The sequence below is a fragment of the Aythya fuligula genome, chromosome 2 (genome assembly GCF_009819795.1).
Source record: "Aythya fuligula isolate bAytFul2 chromosome 2, bAytFul2.pri, whole genome shotgun sequence".
NCBI lineage: Eukaryota > Metazoa > Chordata > Aves > Anseriformes > Anatidae > Aythya > Aythya fuligula.
In genome coordinates, this window is record NC_045560.1 from 121,714,362 (window position 1) to 121,730,837 (window position 16,476).

At 36.8% G+C, this 16,476-nt stretch overlaps 1 protein-coding gene across 1 annotated transcript in view; it reads left to right on the forward strand.

Annotated features, from left to right (window-relative positions):
• Positions 1–16,476, forward strand: part of CLVS1 (clavesin 1) — a 101,669-nt gene that overhangs the window by 24,507 nt on the left and 60,686 nt on the right. The window contains exon 3 of the mRNA XM_032182194.1: positions 13,161–13,335. Within this exon, the coding sequence (XP_032038085.1) occupies positions 13,161–13,335 (175 nt within the window). The remainder of the gene's footprint in view (positions 1–13,160; positions 13,336–16,476) is intronic.

Genomic DNA, 16,476 nt, shown 5'->3' on the forward strand with positions numbered 1-16,476 from the left:
GTCAAGCCAAAGGATTGGCTAAAGAGAAGTATGTATTACAAATGCTTTTAAGTAGATGAATTCTGCTGCTGTAATAAATGTATTACAGACTGTGATTAGATCTACACAAATGCATCCTCCCTGTTTAATTTCCCCCTTTCAATACAATGTAAACTGAGAGACAATAAAAAAAGGACACTTAATGTAGTATTAAAAAACCCCGCAATTTTGTCATAATACTAAATTGCAGCTCCAATATATTAAATTTTCTAATTATCTGTTATGGTGCAAATATCTACAGTACCATCTCCTGAAGAGCAGGCTTCATTCATTAAATAATAATAATAATAATGATAATAATAATAATAATAAAGATGCATCGTTTCAAGATGCTATTCCAGTAAACAGAATATGTTAATAGCAACACTCAGATCTGACTTTCTTAACATCAAGATTAGAATCTGTTAGATCTTAAGGAAGATTAAATGTGACTATCTATTTTTATAAAGGTTTATTTTGTTGTTGTGGATTGTTTTTTAGTTTGATTTTAATCAGAAGAAATAGATGGAAAAATCAGGTGTTTCTTTGTAAACAAGCTTGTACTCTATGCAACTGTTTTTCAGAAAACAAAAGGAAGTATAGAACATGGGATGATTTATTTGTTCAAGACTTCCACATTTACCTCTAACACCAAAATTTTCCTTCTGGCTTTTTCCTCAAGGCCATAGTACTAGACTTGCTGTGATGATGTCTGTGTCTTTATTTCAGTTATCATTACTGTTTGAACTTGGAATAAAGATCCTGGTTGTTCTAGCTACCTGGTTCTAGTGCTGGCCTCCTACAAATACCAAAGTGAAGTCTGGCAGGGTGTCAATGTGAATTGAGTTCAAAATCACAAAAAATGTATAATCATTTATTTTCTCTACTTGTTACATATGTTTCTGTATGAGTAATTATATATATAACTGAGTAAAGAAGTGCCTTAGCCAAATATCTTCAGTAATTCCCTGTATTGAGTATGTGAGAATTCTTATTAGAAGTGAAAAAAATAAATCTTCACAATGAAAAACAATACAAGCAGAAGAGCAAATCATTACATCATCAGTGTACCTTTTCGAGTTGAGAAACTTAAAACACAGATATTTCCACCAGAAACACCACACCCAAAAATAGTTGCTACCAGAAGAGAGAGAATAAATGTCCACATGTACTTTATTGTACAGAGAGGTTAGAGCAATTTGGGATGTTACTGATGACTTTTGTAGAAAGAAATTAATGACACTTTTCTTTCAGAATCCCTAACGTTGCAATTTGTATAAAGCTCTGCTTCAGTTCAACTGAATTTTAATAGTTTATAAATCGCTCATATTGTTTTTTTTTCAGTGGCAATTCTTGTGAAATTTTGATAGTCTGCCAATATCCCATTACTATTCCAAGGCAAGAATCACACTTCACCTGCGATACTAATATGTACCCTACTGAGAAGTGATGGCAGATACCAAAAAAATGTACTGTATTCAGGTTACCAGGCGGGGCTTCCTTGCATCATTAATGTATAATGGTTAACATACCAGTACAAGGCTTCACAATCCTATTTCTGCTTTATTTGTGTTCTCAAATTAAACGCTAACTGTACACTGCATCTATCAATATGTGACACAAAGATCCATCTCATTCCGTACAGGACAAAGTTTTCTGCTGCTAGATGGTGGAATAAGCCATGTTGGTTAAAAGGTAGAGATTATTGGTGAAATTTAAGGTTTAAAATTCTGATAAAAATTGCAAGTTAGGTATTGATTAAATGCTTCAAGCAGATTTCCAATTTGTCACAGCATTCTGAGAAAATGAAGTGCTAAAAATTATGAAGGACTGGTCTGAGTTTTAAAACATGCTTTAATTTTTTCTTTTTGTGATTATGATATATAAAATTGTACTTAGAAATTATTTATAACCTATTTTGTCTGCTGATCCTGCACAGGGGGTGTTTTTAAAAAACATGTAACCCTTACAGTTTCCAGCTTTCAATTTGAAACCTGGAATTTAATATTTTTTGTTCCTTAATTACTTCATCTGCTTTGGGAGGCAGATGAAAGGCAGCCTAAACTCTCACGTATTTTGTATTTCTAAAATGATTGGGTCAGTCCCATTAATTTTTTCTGGTTGCTGCTTTGGAAAAAAAAAATCCACTTGATTTGTTGGGTTGCAGGGAGTCCTTCTAGGCTCACCTCTTTTCCCTTTTCTTTGAAATTCCATCAGAAAACCAAGAAAACCGTATTTAGCACCTTCAAGACCAAAACTAAAAAAAAAAAAAAAAAAGACCCCTCCAAAGAAATCTTGTACACCCAAGGAAAGCTCACTTCCTCTCTCACAAAGCAGCAGGCAGGTGGTTTTGGCTCTCTTTGGTCCTGAAGATTTTTTGTTCCACTTACCAACATTACTTTATATAGTGGCAGTAAAATTCACGGATTTGGTCAACCAAACCAAAACACACTTAGTAAAAGGCCATTAAAGATGCCCAGAATACTGCTGAATATGCTTGACTTCTGTATTCAGTAATTCGCCTTCAAAAGGAGCAATCACTTCACTCATAGGTGTCATTACGGTACCAGTTGTTATTCATATCATTCTTACCACCTATATAATTAAATTCAACATTAGTTCCTAAGATTTCTCCTACAATGTGTTTTTTTCAGACAGATTTGAGACAGATGTCTTCCATGACCTTTGTTTTCTACTTGCTAGTTTTAAGATTCATTGGGTTATGTCTTCCAATTTTTTTGTTGTTGTATTGAAAAGTCATGTTGATGGAATCCAGATCTCACAAAAAAAACCTTCTGCCAGCAGTTTTCCACATGGGAGGTCTGATACCCAAGAAAGTCTGTGACAAACCCAGAGAATGTTAGTAAGAAGACATATCTATTTTTCAAATTCCACTAGTAGCCTTTAACTGGACTCTTCATTCTTGGTTGTATTGCATCACATTTTATATGTTGTTAAAGATTTGGTGAAGTTTGGAATCTTCTACAGCTATGTCTTGTGTACATTTTCAGTAAAACAAAGCAAAACAAAAAACAAACAAACAAAAAAACCCAACCTGCTGTCTTAGGAGGAAATGGTAGTTGCTATTCACTTCTTCACTTTTTTCTAGTAGATATGGATCCATTCCAAAGTGGCAGGGTGAAAACTGCTCATTTTTCTTGAACTTCATGGCCCTTTTCAGTGTAACTGTGCAAAGAAATTTCTTTATTTATTTCATAAATCTACAGGTTTGTTTTGTTTTGTTTTGTTTTGTTTCCCCTGGTCCTTCTCCCCTGCTCAGCTGAATCACTAACCACTATAGCAGATTTTCTTCCCTTTTTTCCCTCAGTTTTGAGGAGATCCCCGGTAATTTCTTTTCTAGACTGCTGTCTTATGAATCTTTATAGCATCTGTTTTGAGTTCCCCAATGATCATTTCTACATCAATAATATCAAGTTCTTCCACCTTGTCAGCTATATCAAAGTTGCCTATTGTTCCAGTGGGAAACCTCTTTGATATGTAGTTCTTGACACATCTTTTCATTTGCTTATAAGAAATTATTAGAATATTTTCCTGTCTGTTTTTTATTGGCCCTGAGGAACTCAAAGTAAAATCATTTATAATCATTTTTGTGACTGACATCTCTTTTGTACATTTTTTTAATGTCTGCCACATTCACCGCCTAGGTTTGCATAGGTACGTATTGTTTGCCTGGTTTAACAGCCATTTTAGGTGTTTACTAAGATATGCTTGTGCTTCTACTCTTTCTTACCTACCTCTTCTCATGTCTTGATATTTCTCTGAACCCATAGAAGAGGTTCAGCTTTGATTATTTGAATATTTCATTATTATCCCTTGATAATGATGTCTCACATGGCTTCATCGGTCTGTTCTTCTTGCTGTTCTAGCAAAACCCTAATGTGCACTTACAAACCCAGACAGGCATAGGAACCATTGAGCTTCTACAAGCTTTCTAGCAACCTCATTTTTGTATGTCTTCCTCTTATGATATTTAAAATGCAATTTTTACTAGAGAAAATGTGTTAAGTCTGGAAAGAATTATGTTTCTGATTGTTTTCTTTGATAGTTATTTCTTTGGTTTCACTGCTGGCATTGCTGCTTACTGCTCACACCTGCTCTACTTTTCACTTTCATTCCTCCTGAAAAGAAGAATAAAACACAGTCCCTCTGGTTCTCCAGTATAGCATCTGCGAATACCAAAACTACTTTATAAATCTTTATGTGGAGATATACATTTATGTCACACGATCTTGCTATTGAAGATACATGAGCCATATCCCACCATCTTCACATGAACCATTTCTAGAAGTGCTGTTGCTGCAGGATCTGCAACAGTTTGTCTCTGTGTATGCAGTCATTTCACACAGACCAAGAAGTATGTCACGCTTACTTTAAAAAGTCCACTGGGATGCTGTATTTTGCTTTTTCTTCATGCTATGCATTTGTTAGGGCCATAGTACTGCATGACTGTCGCCTTCACACACTGTGAGTGTCTGGAATTTCATGAACAAGTCTCTATCTGCAATGTATTTTCAGTTAACTGGCTATTCACCATGATCAGGAGAGCTCTGCTCTTCCCACTGGATAGATAGTCCGTTCTTCAGTAAGATGTAGTCAACTCCTAACTGTCTGAACTCAATTTTTCACCTTTCCTCATGATTTCTGCTGATTATTTTTGTCCTGTAGAATGTACCTTCCATAATTCCATACATAATAAAAAGGAACGCATCAACGGAACATTTTTCCTAATATGAGCTGCTTTCCTAGGCATGTTTTGACTTTTATTTGTCAAGTATACCAATTGTATACTACCAGTGTCTCTAAATAGAAGATATAGATTGACCAGATTTCTAAAAAGGTTTCATAATGATTTCAGGTTAGGTACTAGAAGGAGAGAAGCGACTTGTTGCATACAATTTGGGTTCACTGTTAGCCAGTTAACCACTGTGATTACCAGTTGAAAGTCCTTTTCCTGTAATTTCAAGCATGCAGAAGGAGTTTGCTTCTCAGCTGCACAGCTAAAGCTTTTCAATACACAGAGAAAAGCAAGTTTCTGAGCAAAACTTCCAGGCATTCTGCTACATTTTGCAAAGCTTTCTGGATTGATGAGTGCTCCACATATAACTGGGCACTGTTTGAATATGCATAAGCAATAGTATGACCTTTGTAATTCTGAAATCAGCATTTTCAGAATGTATGCACTGGTGAGCAGAGTTATTTGATTTTAACTTTACTGTTTGATCTAGTCTTCATTGAGATCTGTTGTAAGAATGATTGTTTGCAACCAAAGGGTCAATTAGATAATTTTATTAGAATTGTCTGAGGTAAAGTATGTAAACACACCTTTTGGTTATCTTATAAAAAATCTTTTAGTGAAGTGTAGCATAAAAATGTTTTCAGGAATCCTAGTAAACATACTGTGTTCTTGCCTTGCACATAGAAGTGGCCTTGAAATTTCAGGCAGAGAGTAGGATTTGTAAGTGTCAAAACTATGTTACCATAATGCCCTGCAATAATAATTTTGTCAGATATAGGTAAGTGGTGAAGTGACAAAAAAAATAATGGAAAATGGTATAGGTTAATAAAGATTAGCAAAATTTTGAAAATTTCTGGAATGACCTAGAAAAGCTGAATTTATTATACAAAAAAATGTCTAAGAGCAGTGCAAGAACATGTACTTTAATATGTGGCTCCATCTTGTATGCAGATCCTTCATCCTCTCTTATCTATATGCTGTTTCTTCTGGGTTTTCAATTACTTTTAACCTCTAAAAAAAAAAAAAATCAAGTCATTATGGACAAAACAATTAAGAAGTGTACTTACTGTGCAGTGCTGATCAGAAAAAGTTAATAAGATGTTAGGCTGCATTAAGAAGGAGACAGAGAATAAATAGGAAAAGATAACATTCTTTTACTTATGCTGATATTCCAAACTCACCTTGAATAGTGAATTCAATTTACATTGAATTATCTCAAAACAAGGGGCTGTAAAAATGTAACTGCCCCCAAAAATGAATTCATTAAAGTTATGAATGAGTGAGGTAATCACATTAGGAGGGAGAAAAATTTTCAGGGCTATTTAAAATGGAAAAATTTTGAAGAAACAGTAGAAATATAGGTAGAAGAATACAATTGTATAGAGAAAACTTGATTCAAGGGAGACCTAATCAGTAATGCTGGTTGTACCTTTTTATAATAATAGAACAAAGGAGCTGTATAATTGCTTTCTGCGATTAGGCAGTAGCTTCATAATGTGCAAAAGTAAATCCTTTCTCTTTCTGTAATGAAAAATTAACTTGTGGAACGCAATGATGCAAGAAATTGAGCAAACAGCTTAGTGTGATTCAAGAATGTATTGCAGTGCCAAGAGGCAGTAAGAAAAGGCTATGCAATCACACAGAATAAAATAAAACAACAGAAGTCATCAATCCTAATGCTATTAACCATAAGCTATTCATGTACCAGAGTTCTTCCTGCTTCATTATTACTGCAGTTGTGCTCTGAAGTGATAGTATCCTCACAATATTGGTAAAACCAGAATAGTAGATTAAACACTACCTCTCTGAAACAGTATCCTGAGCTTTACCCATCAGTCTATTCCCACCTGTCATCTCCTAGATTCCTAACAGTGGAGACCACTAACCTAAAACCACCATGTCCTGCTTGCATGTGCTGATGCTTGAATGCACTCTTTGCCTATCTTCCCATGTTCCCCATAGGGAAAATTGTATTTGGGACCACCCACTCATACTGCTGTAGTTGCTATGCAGTATTGTTTTCTCAGTTGCATTTAGGGGTAGTAGTGTAGGAATTTTTAATTTTTCACAGCATCATAACACTATGCCTGTTTTTTTTGCCAGGCAAAGAGAAGATCAGGTATCACTTGCTTGTTTCCCCATGTAGGTCTCTTTGGTGGAAGCTGGTCCCATCAGGGGTCCACAACACTCCATCATTTGCACTCTCCCTCATCAGGTATGGGGGCTGTTTCTCAGTCAAAACACACATAAGAAAGGGTCCTTGCACAGTTGCATTAAGATCAGAAAGGAAGAATTTATCTGTAAGTGTGCCAACAATATGAATGAGGGTATGTAGGAGGAGACACGTAACACAGACTTGAATTCAGAGCATGTAATTCAGGGGCTATTGGTTGCTATGGAGTTCAACTGAAGTAGAAAGTGTAGGCAAAAAAAAAATCATAATACTTGTGTATAGAAATACCTCAGGCAGAAATGTAACATGATGAATATTTTTATATCTTTAAGAAAGCCTTAGAGAGGCAATTTTCAGATGAGAAAAGAATAAACTGATGCAGTTTCTTTCTGCAGGCTGGCCCGTTTCCCCTTCACTGGCAATGGCAGAGGCAGCCAGCTCACTCCAAGGAGGAATTCAGAGACAGCCAGATATCTGTGGATGACTGGCCTCCATTCAGTTATAAGCTAAAGAGTGAATTTCTAATACTGTTAAACACAGCTCAGATCTCATCTTAACCTACTTCATTCTTTGCACCCAGTGGACTAAGCATTTCCAAAGAGGGGGGAAGGCAGAACCAAAACCACTGCACTTATTTATCCTGTCTGTTATCTTGGATGCAAAGTTACTTGGGAATTTTATTTTTATGCTCACACAGATGCTGTGGGGTAAAGCTTGCTATCTTTTCTTTACAGAAGGGGAGAGATGCCTGTCTGAAGCTGAAACACTAGAACACCCTAAGATAACTACACTAGATGTGATAGAAGAATAATTTAGAGCAGTGACGCAACTTGTGTTTTACATACTAGGAGTTTTATGTTCATGTTCTGTTTTTAAAAAAAAAAAAAAAAAAAAAAAGTAAAAAAAAAAATCCATAACTTAACTTTGGCATAATATAGAAAGGGTTTGTGCCCTAAAAAAAAAAAAACAAAAACAAAAACAAAAACAAAAAAAAAAACAAGAAAACAAACAAACAAACAAACAAAACAACAAAACAAAAAAAAAAACTGTTATTGTTGAGTAAGAATTTCTTCAAATTGTGTGCTGGTGAAATATTCACATTTTTGCAGATAATGACTTCAAATAGCTTTGAATTGTTCTACAAAGAAAGCTACACAATGGCTGGTCAAAATATTTGTTGTGAACATTTGCTGTGAATGTAACCCATTTGCTTTGTGAATTTTAGACAAGTCCTGCTAATTTCTGTGCACATACACACTATTCATATCAGATGAGACAAACAAGCACTTTTCAGCACATGAGTCAGCTGTGAGCTCCTCTGTTCAGCTGTTCATCTTCTCTGGTGTAAGATTAGTTAAGTGAGTCATTACATTTATTCATGATTCTTCATTTTGCAGTTATTACCCCTAGTTATTCTCCAGCCAGGGGCTGCCCCAAGTCCTGTACAGTACATACACATGGCATTTCTTCACCAAAAAGCCATCACATGTAAAGATCAGGTCCTGCAGTGGTTGGACTGACTGCCGTCTTCCTCCACTGCCAGGGAGACAGGACATCTATTCATGAACTGCAGTTTGAACCATGACATGATTCCCCAGGTTCTTGTTTGCATGTCAGCAATTTCCAGTGATTTTCTGAATTAAGTTTTAAAATTCTTAAATATTTAAGTGGAAAAACAAACAAACAAACAAGAAAACATATTTTCTGAGGACACACTGTAGGAGCTGAAGCTTTCTTATCAACACTTCATGAGCAAAAAAAAAAGAGAACTTAATCTGCTCAAATAAATACCTTTGTATGAACCAATGCATAAACTCACTTCAAAAAACAACATTGACTGGTTTCCAAGTTCTTTTTTGTGAATATTACATCTTGGCCGCGTGTGGGAGCAATTCAAAATATTCCTTTTTAGGTTCTCCCTCCTTCATCGGCATTGATCTATAGCGTTGATCATGTTTGCCCTTTTTCAACATTCCTTCCAGCATCTTCAGCTTTGATTAGCTCAGATAATTCGGGTAAACTGAACATGTTTTTGTGGTCCTTCTTTTTTCCAATTCATCTTTCGCATTTTACTCCCAATAGGTATACTCCTAGCAGGATAGTGGTAGTTCCTCCTGTGACTAGAAGCTAGGCATACGTTTCTGCTCTCTGTTGGTGATTTATTGTGTGAGGAGGGAAGCAAGATGCGGTCTCTTACCTGATTTGTATCTATGCCATTTTTGCAGCATGCTAAATGCTATTCTATTATTCTCAGCCATAGCATATTTGTGAGCTCTACTATACCATCTTCTCCTCTTAGGTGTTCAGCAGACTCTTAAAAACAGTTTTGTACTACTTTGTCTTCTGTTAGCTTATGTTAACTATGATGGTGTAACAAGTTCACTTCTTTGTTACATTTAAAAGGTGATAAATTCATTGATTTTGTATCCCAAGCCAGTCCTTAACAAGAAAAGAAATCCCTTTAATCTACATTTGCATTTAACTAAGCCAGCTTTTAAGTATTTTGAGTTAAGCATTACAGGGGAGAGGCTTGTACTGCATACTCACTTAGGGACATCAAGCCAAGTTGTCTGCAACTGACAAAATAATGACACTGGTCCAAACATTGTTAGCTTACTGTCTTGTGGGAAACAGAGGATTTTTAGTGGCAGTTTGTTTTGCTTATTACCAGGCAATCTTAGTGGCTTCAGCTGCCAGTACTTCTGTACGTTTATACTTATAACCATCTGAATAATCCAATTATCTTAACTAGCATACTTAAAACAGAGCCCGTGCTGAACTGTTTAGTTCAAAAACCTTTACTAATGCTGTCTACTCAGAAATTTCTTGCAGTGTCTCTTTTTTGACTTATTTTCCAGCAGTCCCTCACCTTTATTTTCCAGGTATCTCTTCAAAATTGCTGGTGGCAGACACATGCAAATAGATCATTTAATTTCCCTGCAATGTCTTTATCCCCTTTAATTGTTCCCATTGCACCCTGGTACTCCACTGAGCCTTTTGATTCTCTCACAGCCTGCTTATGCCTCTTATAATTAAGTAATTTCTTCTTATTTATTTTCATGTTATGCCTTTGGCTAATCTCTCCACCAAATCCCTCAGCTAAACCATTTTCCTTTTTGTTTTACATTATTGGGCTTTACCCTGAGCTTCTGTTGGGCTAACTTCCCATATTCCAAAGGATATTTGAAGAGCCTCTTTTGTGGTACCTTCCCATTCAGCCAAGGCAGATATGCCATTTCCCTCTTTTCTCCCTTTTGTCATTCAGGGGCATGTGCAACTCTTTTGTAACTCATTAGTGGCTCACTTCAGCAGGCTTCATGCTGAATCTTTACAGCACCTTACACGTTTCCTTTTGATTTCCTTTCGTGCAATAGTAATTTTTTTTTTTTTTTTTTTTTTGTGTGTGTGAGATAGTTGAACTGGTGTGGGGGAGAGAAGTTGGAGAAGGGAACATTAAGCAAAGCAACAAAAGAGATGGACTAATAGAGTGGTTCTATGTTCATGCACAGAAAATTATTTGGATGCAAATCAGTCACACAGCTGAATGACTTGTCTCAAAGCCTTGAGATTAGGGAGCAGAGGGCCTCAAGTGGCACTCTGATTTCTATCCAGTCCCTGCATTCACAAAACAGTGGGCCTGCAAGCAGCCCACCTGGAGGACTTCTGTGCTGTTTCCATCTGTCTTTGTATTCATCTGAAAAAAAAAAAAAAAGAAAAGAATAAAAAAGTCTTTGTGTTGACTTTGAGTCTATTTCATACACCATGTCTTAAAACTGTGAAAATAGGGAGGCAGACAGGCATCTAGGCAGGAGACAGACTGATTTCTAAGGAAACTGGGTGCTGTATCTCCCAGTATCTCCACTGAAAGTACAGGGAAGTACAGGTAAATAGTTGTTTGATGACCCAGTAATTTATGTAGACATCTAAACAAAAACTGGAATTCCTAAGTGCAGGGTCTATGAGGAAGATTTTGCTCAGTCAAATATTCTGTTGTTATTTAGAGTTTAAATTGATTACACAAATATGCATTTTATGCACCATTTCCATACTCCTTTGCTGAAATCTTTATGCAGCCTTTAAAAGCATCAGAGGTAGAAGGGTCATGAATATGAGATTGAGTATTTATTAAGAAAACTCCTTTGCACAAATGAAGGCTGAAATCATTTCTGATTGCAGTATGAACCTATTTTCACACCCTCAGTAAAAACAAGTATTTGGTTTATTTTAATATTTACAAATGTGGGGTTAAATTGAGCTGGATTAGTCCATCTTCCCCAGTCTAGCCATAAAGCCAATCCATGAATGATGACATAATTCTGTGTTGACACCAACAAGAGAGTGGAGAAGGCTGGTATGTGTATGAGGACACTTCTGTAGCCACTGCATACCTCTGAGAGCTTCCTTGGAACTGTCCTTGTGGAAGGCAGACCTCCTTGGAAAGGGATGCAGGGGTAGAATAAGGTGACATAAATTTAGTAGAGGGGCAATTGCTTTTCTTGTCACAGAAAGCATAGTATTTTGAAGCTGCTGCCTGAAAGTCATCACCCACTTCAGCGGGGCAGTATTATATGTATGTCACATTTTTTTTGAAGTAAATTTAGACTAAAAATAAATGACAGTTGTCATTCCAATTGGTATTCCTTCACCTTATGTTGTCAAAGAAAGTACTTCTTAAGTTTGCCTGTCTAGCACAACTTCTCCATACTGTTTGAAAAGGTTTGGGGTTGTTCTTGGGCACCAACAAAGTTAAATCTCTTTGAGCCCTCTATATATTGCAAGTTACCTCAGCAATTATACTTTGGACAAGCTTCTAATTTATACAGAAAGTCAAAGCTCAGAAACATCTTTTTCAACAGAACATGCCTTTAGAAAAGGAATGCACATTTTCACTCAAAACTTGTTGATAGAAAAAAGAAAGAATAAGAAAAAAAAAATCAGCATTTACCTCCAATAAAAATTTATGATGTGTTGCTGTTCAGGGGTAGAGGTCTCGATGGTGGAGAAGTTTGTTTTGACTACGTACAGCTTTTTTTCTCAGGCAGGATTTGGGAAAAAAAACTCTCCTGGAGGCTCAGATGGTGTGTTTTAAATTAAAGAAAATTGCAGAAAACTATTAAATGAAAATCTCTGTGGGAGAACATGGTGTGAGACTTCCCTGTAATAGACAGTTTCAGTTTTCAGGCCTCATCAAAATTTGAGAATTAAGCAGAGATGAAACAGTGTGTTATGATTTCATTTTAGATATGGTTAAGCTGCACTTTTTGAAGCTTTCCTTGCTTGTTGCTCTCTGAAAGAAACTGTGCGCAAATCATCTCAGCGAGAAGGAGAGATGACAAAAGTGCCTTATTCAGTTTACCCAGGTATAAATGTGGAATAAGTTACTAAAGCTGCCAACTTGCACCTTTGCAAAATGCCTAAGATGGAAGAAGAGACCTGCCCAGGCTTCTCAGTAGAGACTTTCAAGAAAATATCTCAATATTTTCTTTTGTCACTTGCTATCTCCTTCTTGACCTTGGAGGTTTCTAATTATTCTCCCAGAGCTGAGAGAAGCCTTGCAGACAGCCTTTTGGTAGCTGCTAATTAATAAAAAGTTTCCATTTTGGGTGGATGCAGTTATTTTTCATGTTGTAATTGGCTCTCAGACATAAGGCAACAGATAAACTTTGTTGTGCAAAGCCTTGGATCATTCCCTCCACTCAAGCAGGAAACCAGGCAGTCTATTTGTAACCACACCATTTATATTGTACAGACTTATTTCTTGTTTTGATTTTCCGTTTTATAGTGAAAAGAATAAAAACTAACAAAAAAACAGGTAGAGTATTTCCAAAGGAGCAGGGATTTAAATTGATAGCCTGAATCCATTTCATTTTGCCACAGACAAATATTTTCCCAAAGTAGCTTAGCTAAAATCTATTGTAAGGTATGCCAGAAGGATCAAAAAGATTTAATTCAGGGTTTATTTTATCCACCAGTGAACGGGACTTATCACATCAAGCAGAGGAATGTGAGTTTTGGAGATGGAGCTCTTTAGTGACGCCTCTGAAATAACTCTCTTTTCAAAAAGAATTCCACTAGAATAAATCCCCGTCCATTGCACATACCCTATCCACAGCAAAGCTGTGTATCTTGAGGTTTGAAGATAACTGCAAGCATTGATTTTTTTTTCTTTTTTTTTTTTTTTTTTTTTTTTTTTTTTAAATTCTTTGTCTTTAGGAACTCCTTCATAGATATCCTTCGGGCTATCCTACTGTCCTTGGAAGTGCTCATCGAAGATCAGGAGCTTCAGATAAATGGCTTCATTCTAATTATAGATTGGAGCAACTTCTCCTTCAAGCAAGCCTCTAAACTTACGCCATCTATCCTTAAACTGGCCATTGAAGGGTTGCAGGTAGGTGGTGGGTAACATGCTTACATCTTTCGTTACTACAGCCAGTGATCCATGCCTCAGCAGGCACTGGGCAGGGTGCAGAGGTGGTAGGAGAAAATAATCCAGAACCCTTCTGTGTCTGATTCATTTGCAGCCTATATTATTATTCAGATGTTTCATTTTTGCAGTCTTTTGCTTTTATTTCATCTGGAAATCACTGTAACCAATATGTGCATTATTTACTGTTGCAATAAGAAAGAGGTTTAGAGATTTGAGGTTTAATCCATCAGAGAAATCGGGGGGATTAAAATCCAGCAGCATCTGCCTCCTGGAGCATGCAGTCCACATGCAAGCACAACTGCATGCAGAGAGAGGGTGGCAGGAGAAGAGAGCAGTTCCCTTAGCAGATGGAAGTGTGCTGTCGTATTGTCTGTGTGGATGCATTTGAGTCGGAGGGAAATGAGGGAGAGGGAGGACAGGCTCCCTGTTGTGCCCTCATTCTGACCACTTTAATTTGTCACACAGAGTCCTGTCACATTATGGTTCAGACTGTTCAGGGTCTGCGCAGTTCCTGAGCTAAATAGGAGCAAGCTAAAACCATGTGCTGTTTCAGGAGAGGTGGAATGTGAGGGCAAAGTAACTGGGACCTGATGCAGCAACCTGAAGATGAGCACAGGCTATGGTGCTCAGGGTGAACTTCAGACTTCTGGGAAGACCTCTGAAGGTCATCCCATCCAACGTCCTGCTTGAAGGAGGGCTGACCTCAATCTTGGACCAGGCAGTTTAAGGACCACGTCACATAGCTGCATTTCCAAAAGACGAGATTTTATAAATGATTGTACTTCCATTTTATTTGTAGTCCTTTGCAGGAATCCTGCAGTCATAAATACCTCAGAAATAATCTTCCCTGGTGTGCATATTTTAACTTTAACTCATATACTAGAAAGAACAATTTGTCCAACTAATTTTTTGACTAACAAATTACCTATAATTAGATCACAGTTGTCTCTACTTCATGTTATTATTCAAAAATGAGGTAGAAAAATCTGCCAGTAAATTTAATCCTCTGTTCTCCTTTGTGGGGAATTTTCAGCTATTCTAACAAATTAGGAAGTCAAGCTGTGCAATTAGTCCCTAGAAGATAAGGATAATACCTTATCTTCTCCTGCGGCTGCTATCACTTCATCTGCTTTCTTTGCAGAGTAACATTCTGTGGTTTAAAAAAAAGTCTTTATGCAGAAGGAAGAGAAGGACAAATAAAATGCATGAAGAAATCAACTGTCAACAAGGTGTTTTTGTACCTGTCCAGTTTGTTGCACTCTCAGCTCTCCAGTAAGAGGCCAGTCCAGTCTTTATCCCATCAGATTTCTGGCTGTGGCACTGTCAGGTTGTCTCCCTGCTGCATGGCGATGAGGGCATACATCGACCTCATGGCAGCTTCAGTTTGGAGGAGTAGAAAAGATAGCTATTCCTTCCAGACCTGGTTTCTTCTACTGTCCCTGTTCATAGGTGTTTATTCATCATCCCCAGAAGGAGTTTACTTAAAGAAAGCCCCAGCTTTTTTGTAGTTGATGGCAACACTACGTTTCTGGAAGTACCAGTTGATCTCACAGTTATGTCATTAGCCCAACATCCTGTGGTGGGCAATTGAAGGAAGTTGCTTTTTTCTTCCTGGTGGTGTTTGGATATTTCACTTCTCATTTAAAGTCATATTACTGTCATCTTCTGCATGTTAAGCAGAAATATAATTGTCTCTCTAAGAAGTACAAATTGAGATGTGTCCCAGACTTTAATAACTCTTTACAAGTCTGTAAATGCTCAGGAAGATGAAATATTAGTTACATCACCACTTGACCCGGAAGCACTTCTTGCTCAATACTATTCTTAATTCTGTTTGATTTTCTGTATATGCTTCACCACACAAGCTAGTTCATTATAACTCGACAGGGCACCTATTCTGTTTCTCAGTTATGTTATTTAATGACCTAAAAGTAGCTCAATGTCTCTACTTTAAACAACAGTTGTTCAGATGCTAAGTATATATTTGTACAGTATGGCAATCCTCATTATGCAAGTGCAAGGACAAATGTGTTCTCAGTGCCTAAACCATCTTGGATTAATGAGCTCTGCTCTTTTATCACTAAGCAATTGCTACTGTATGCTTTGAACTTACACATACTCCTTCGCAGACCTTAGTGATCTTTAGAATTTTAACACATTAAAGAGAATTTAATCATGTGGACATATAGGTGGGAAAAGAGAAATCAATATATTTTGCAAATAACTTGATGAATTTTGAATCGTGATTTTTATTCTTTTCACGTGAACAGCTTTTCCCCTTCACAGCATATTTTTCCCCTCTGTTCTTTTCATCTGTGAAGTTATCATGCTGATCTTGTAATTATCCTATCATTGTATATAAAATTTAACTGTGACTTAAGATGCTGATCTTTCAGCATTTTGTACAACAAATTAGGAGTATAAGAGTCTAAAAGCCAAGCCAAGAAACCCATGCTGCAATCATTAAACCAATAAAACAAGTAGAACATGGTCACTACAATCCTTTCCTATGCTGTACGTTTGCTACTGACTACTGGTTTGAAAACCTCTAATAAACATGAGAATTAGGGCTGAACTGTAAGTGTTACACTGAGTATATCCTGGATGTGCAGTGAAGCCCAGACTTTTTTTTTTTTTTTTTTCATACTTGATGGTTTGGTTTTGCTTAGAGGATGTAGTTGTTTGTCTCCAGACAGGACTTGTGATTTTAGGGTGCTCCTATCAAGGAATATAGATAAACACTTTCTCTTCTGCCTTTTCCAACACCAGTGTTACATACTACAGCTTGTGTAAACACATACATGGATCCAGATAGTAATCCCTCAGCTAGTTCTCTGAGTTGAAATGCAGCAAATTCTCTAACAGTATCCAGAAATATCCCAAAATTTTCAAAACATTCAGCACAAGCTGTGATCTCACCTTTGATGAAAACAAAATCAGAAGTCCATGAGCCACCAAGATTCATCTCAGTAGCTTACAGCACAAATCAGCATGCTGGATTCAGAAATGAAGGTCAGTTTGGCACTCCAGTGTACCTAGTACTGCCTAACAAAAAGGCTAACTTGCCTCACAGCTGACTCAAGGTACTGAAACAAGTAGAAT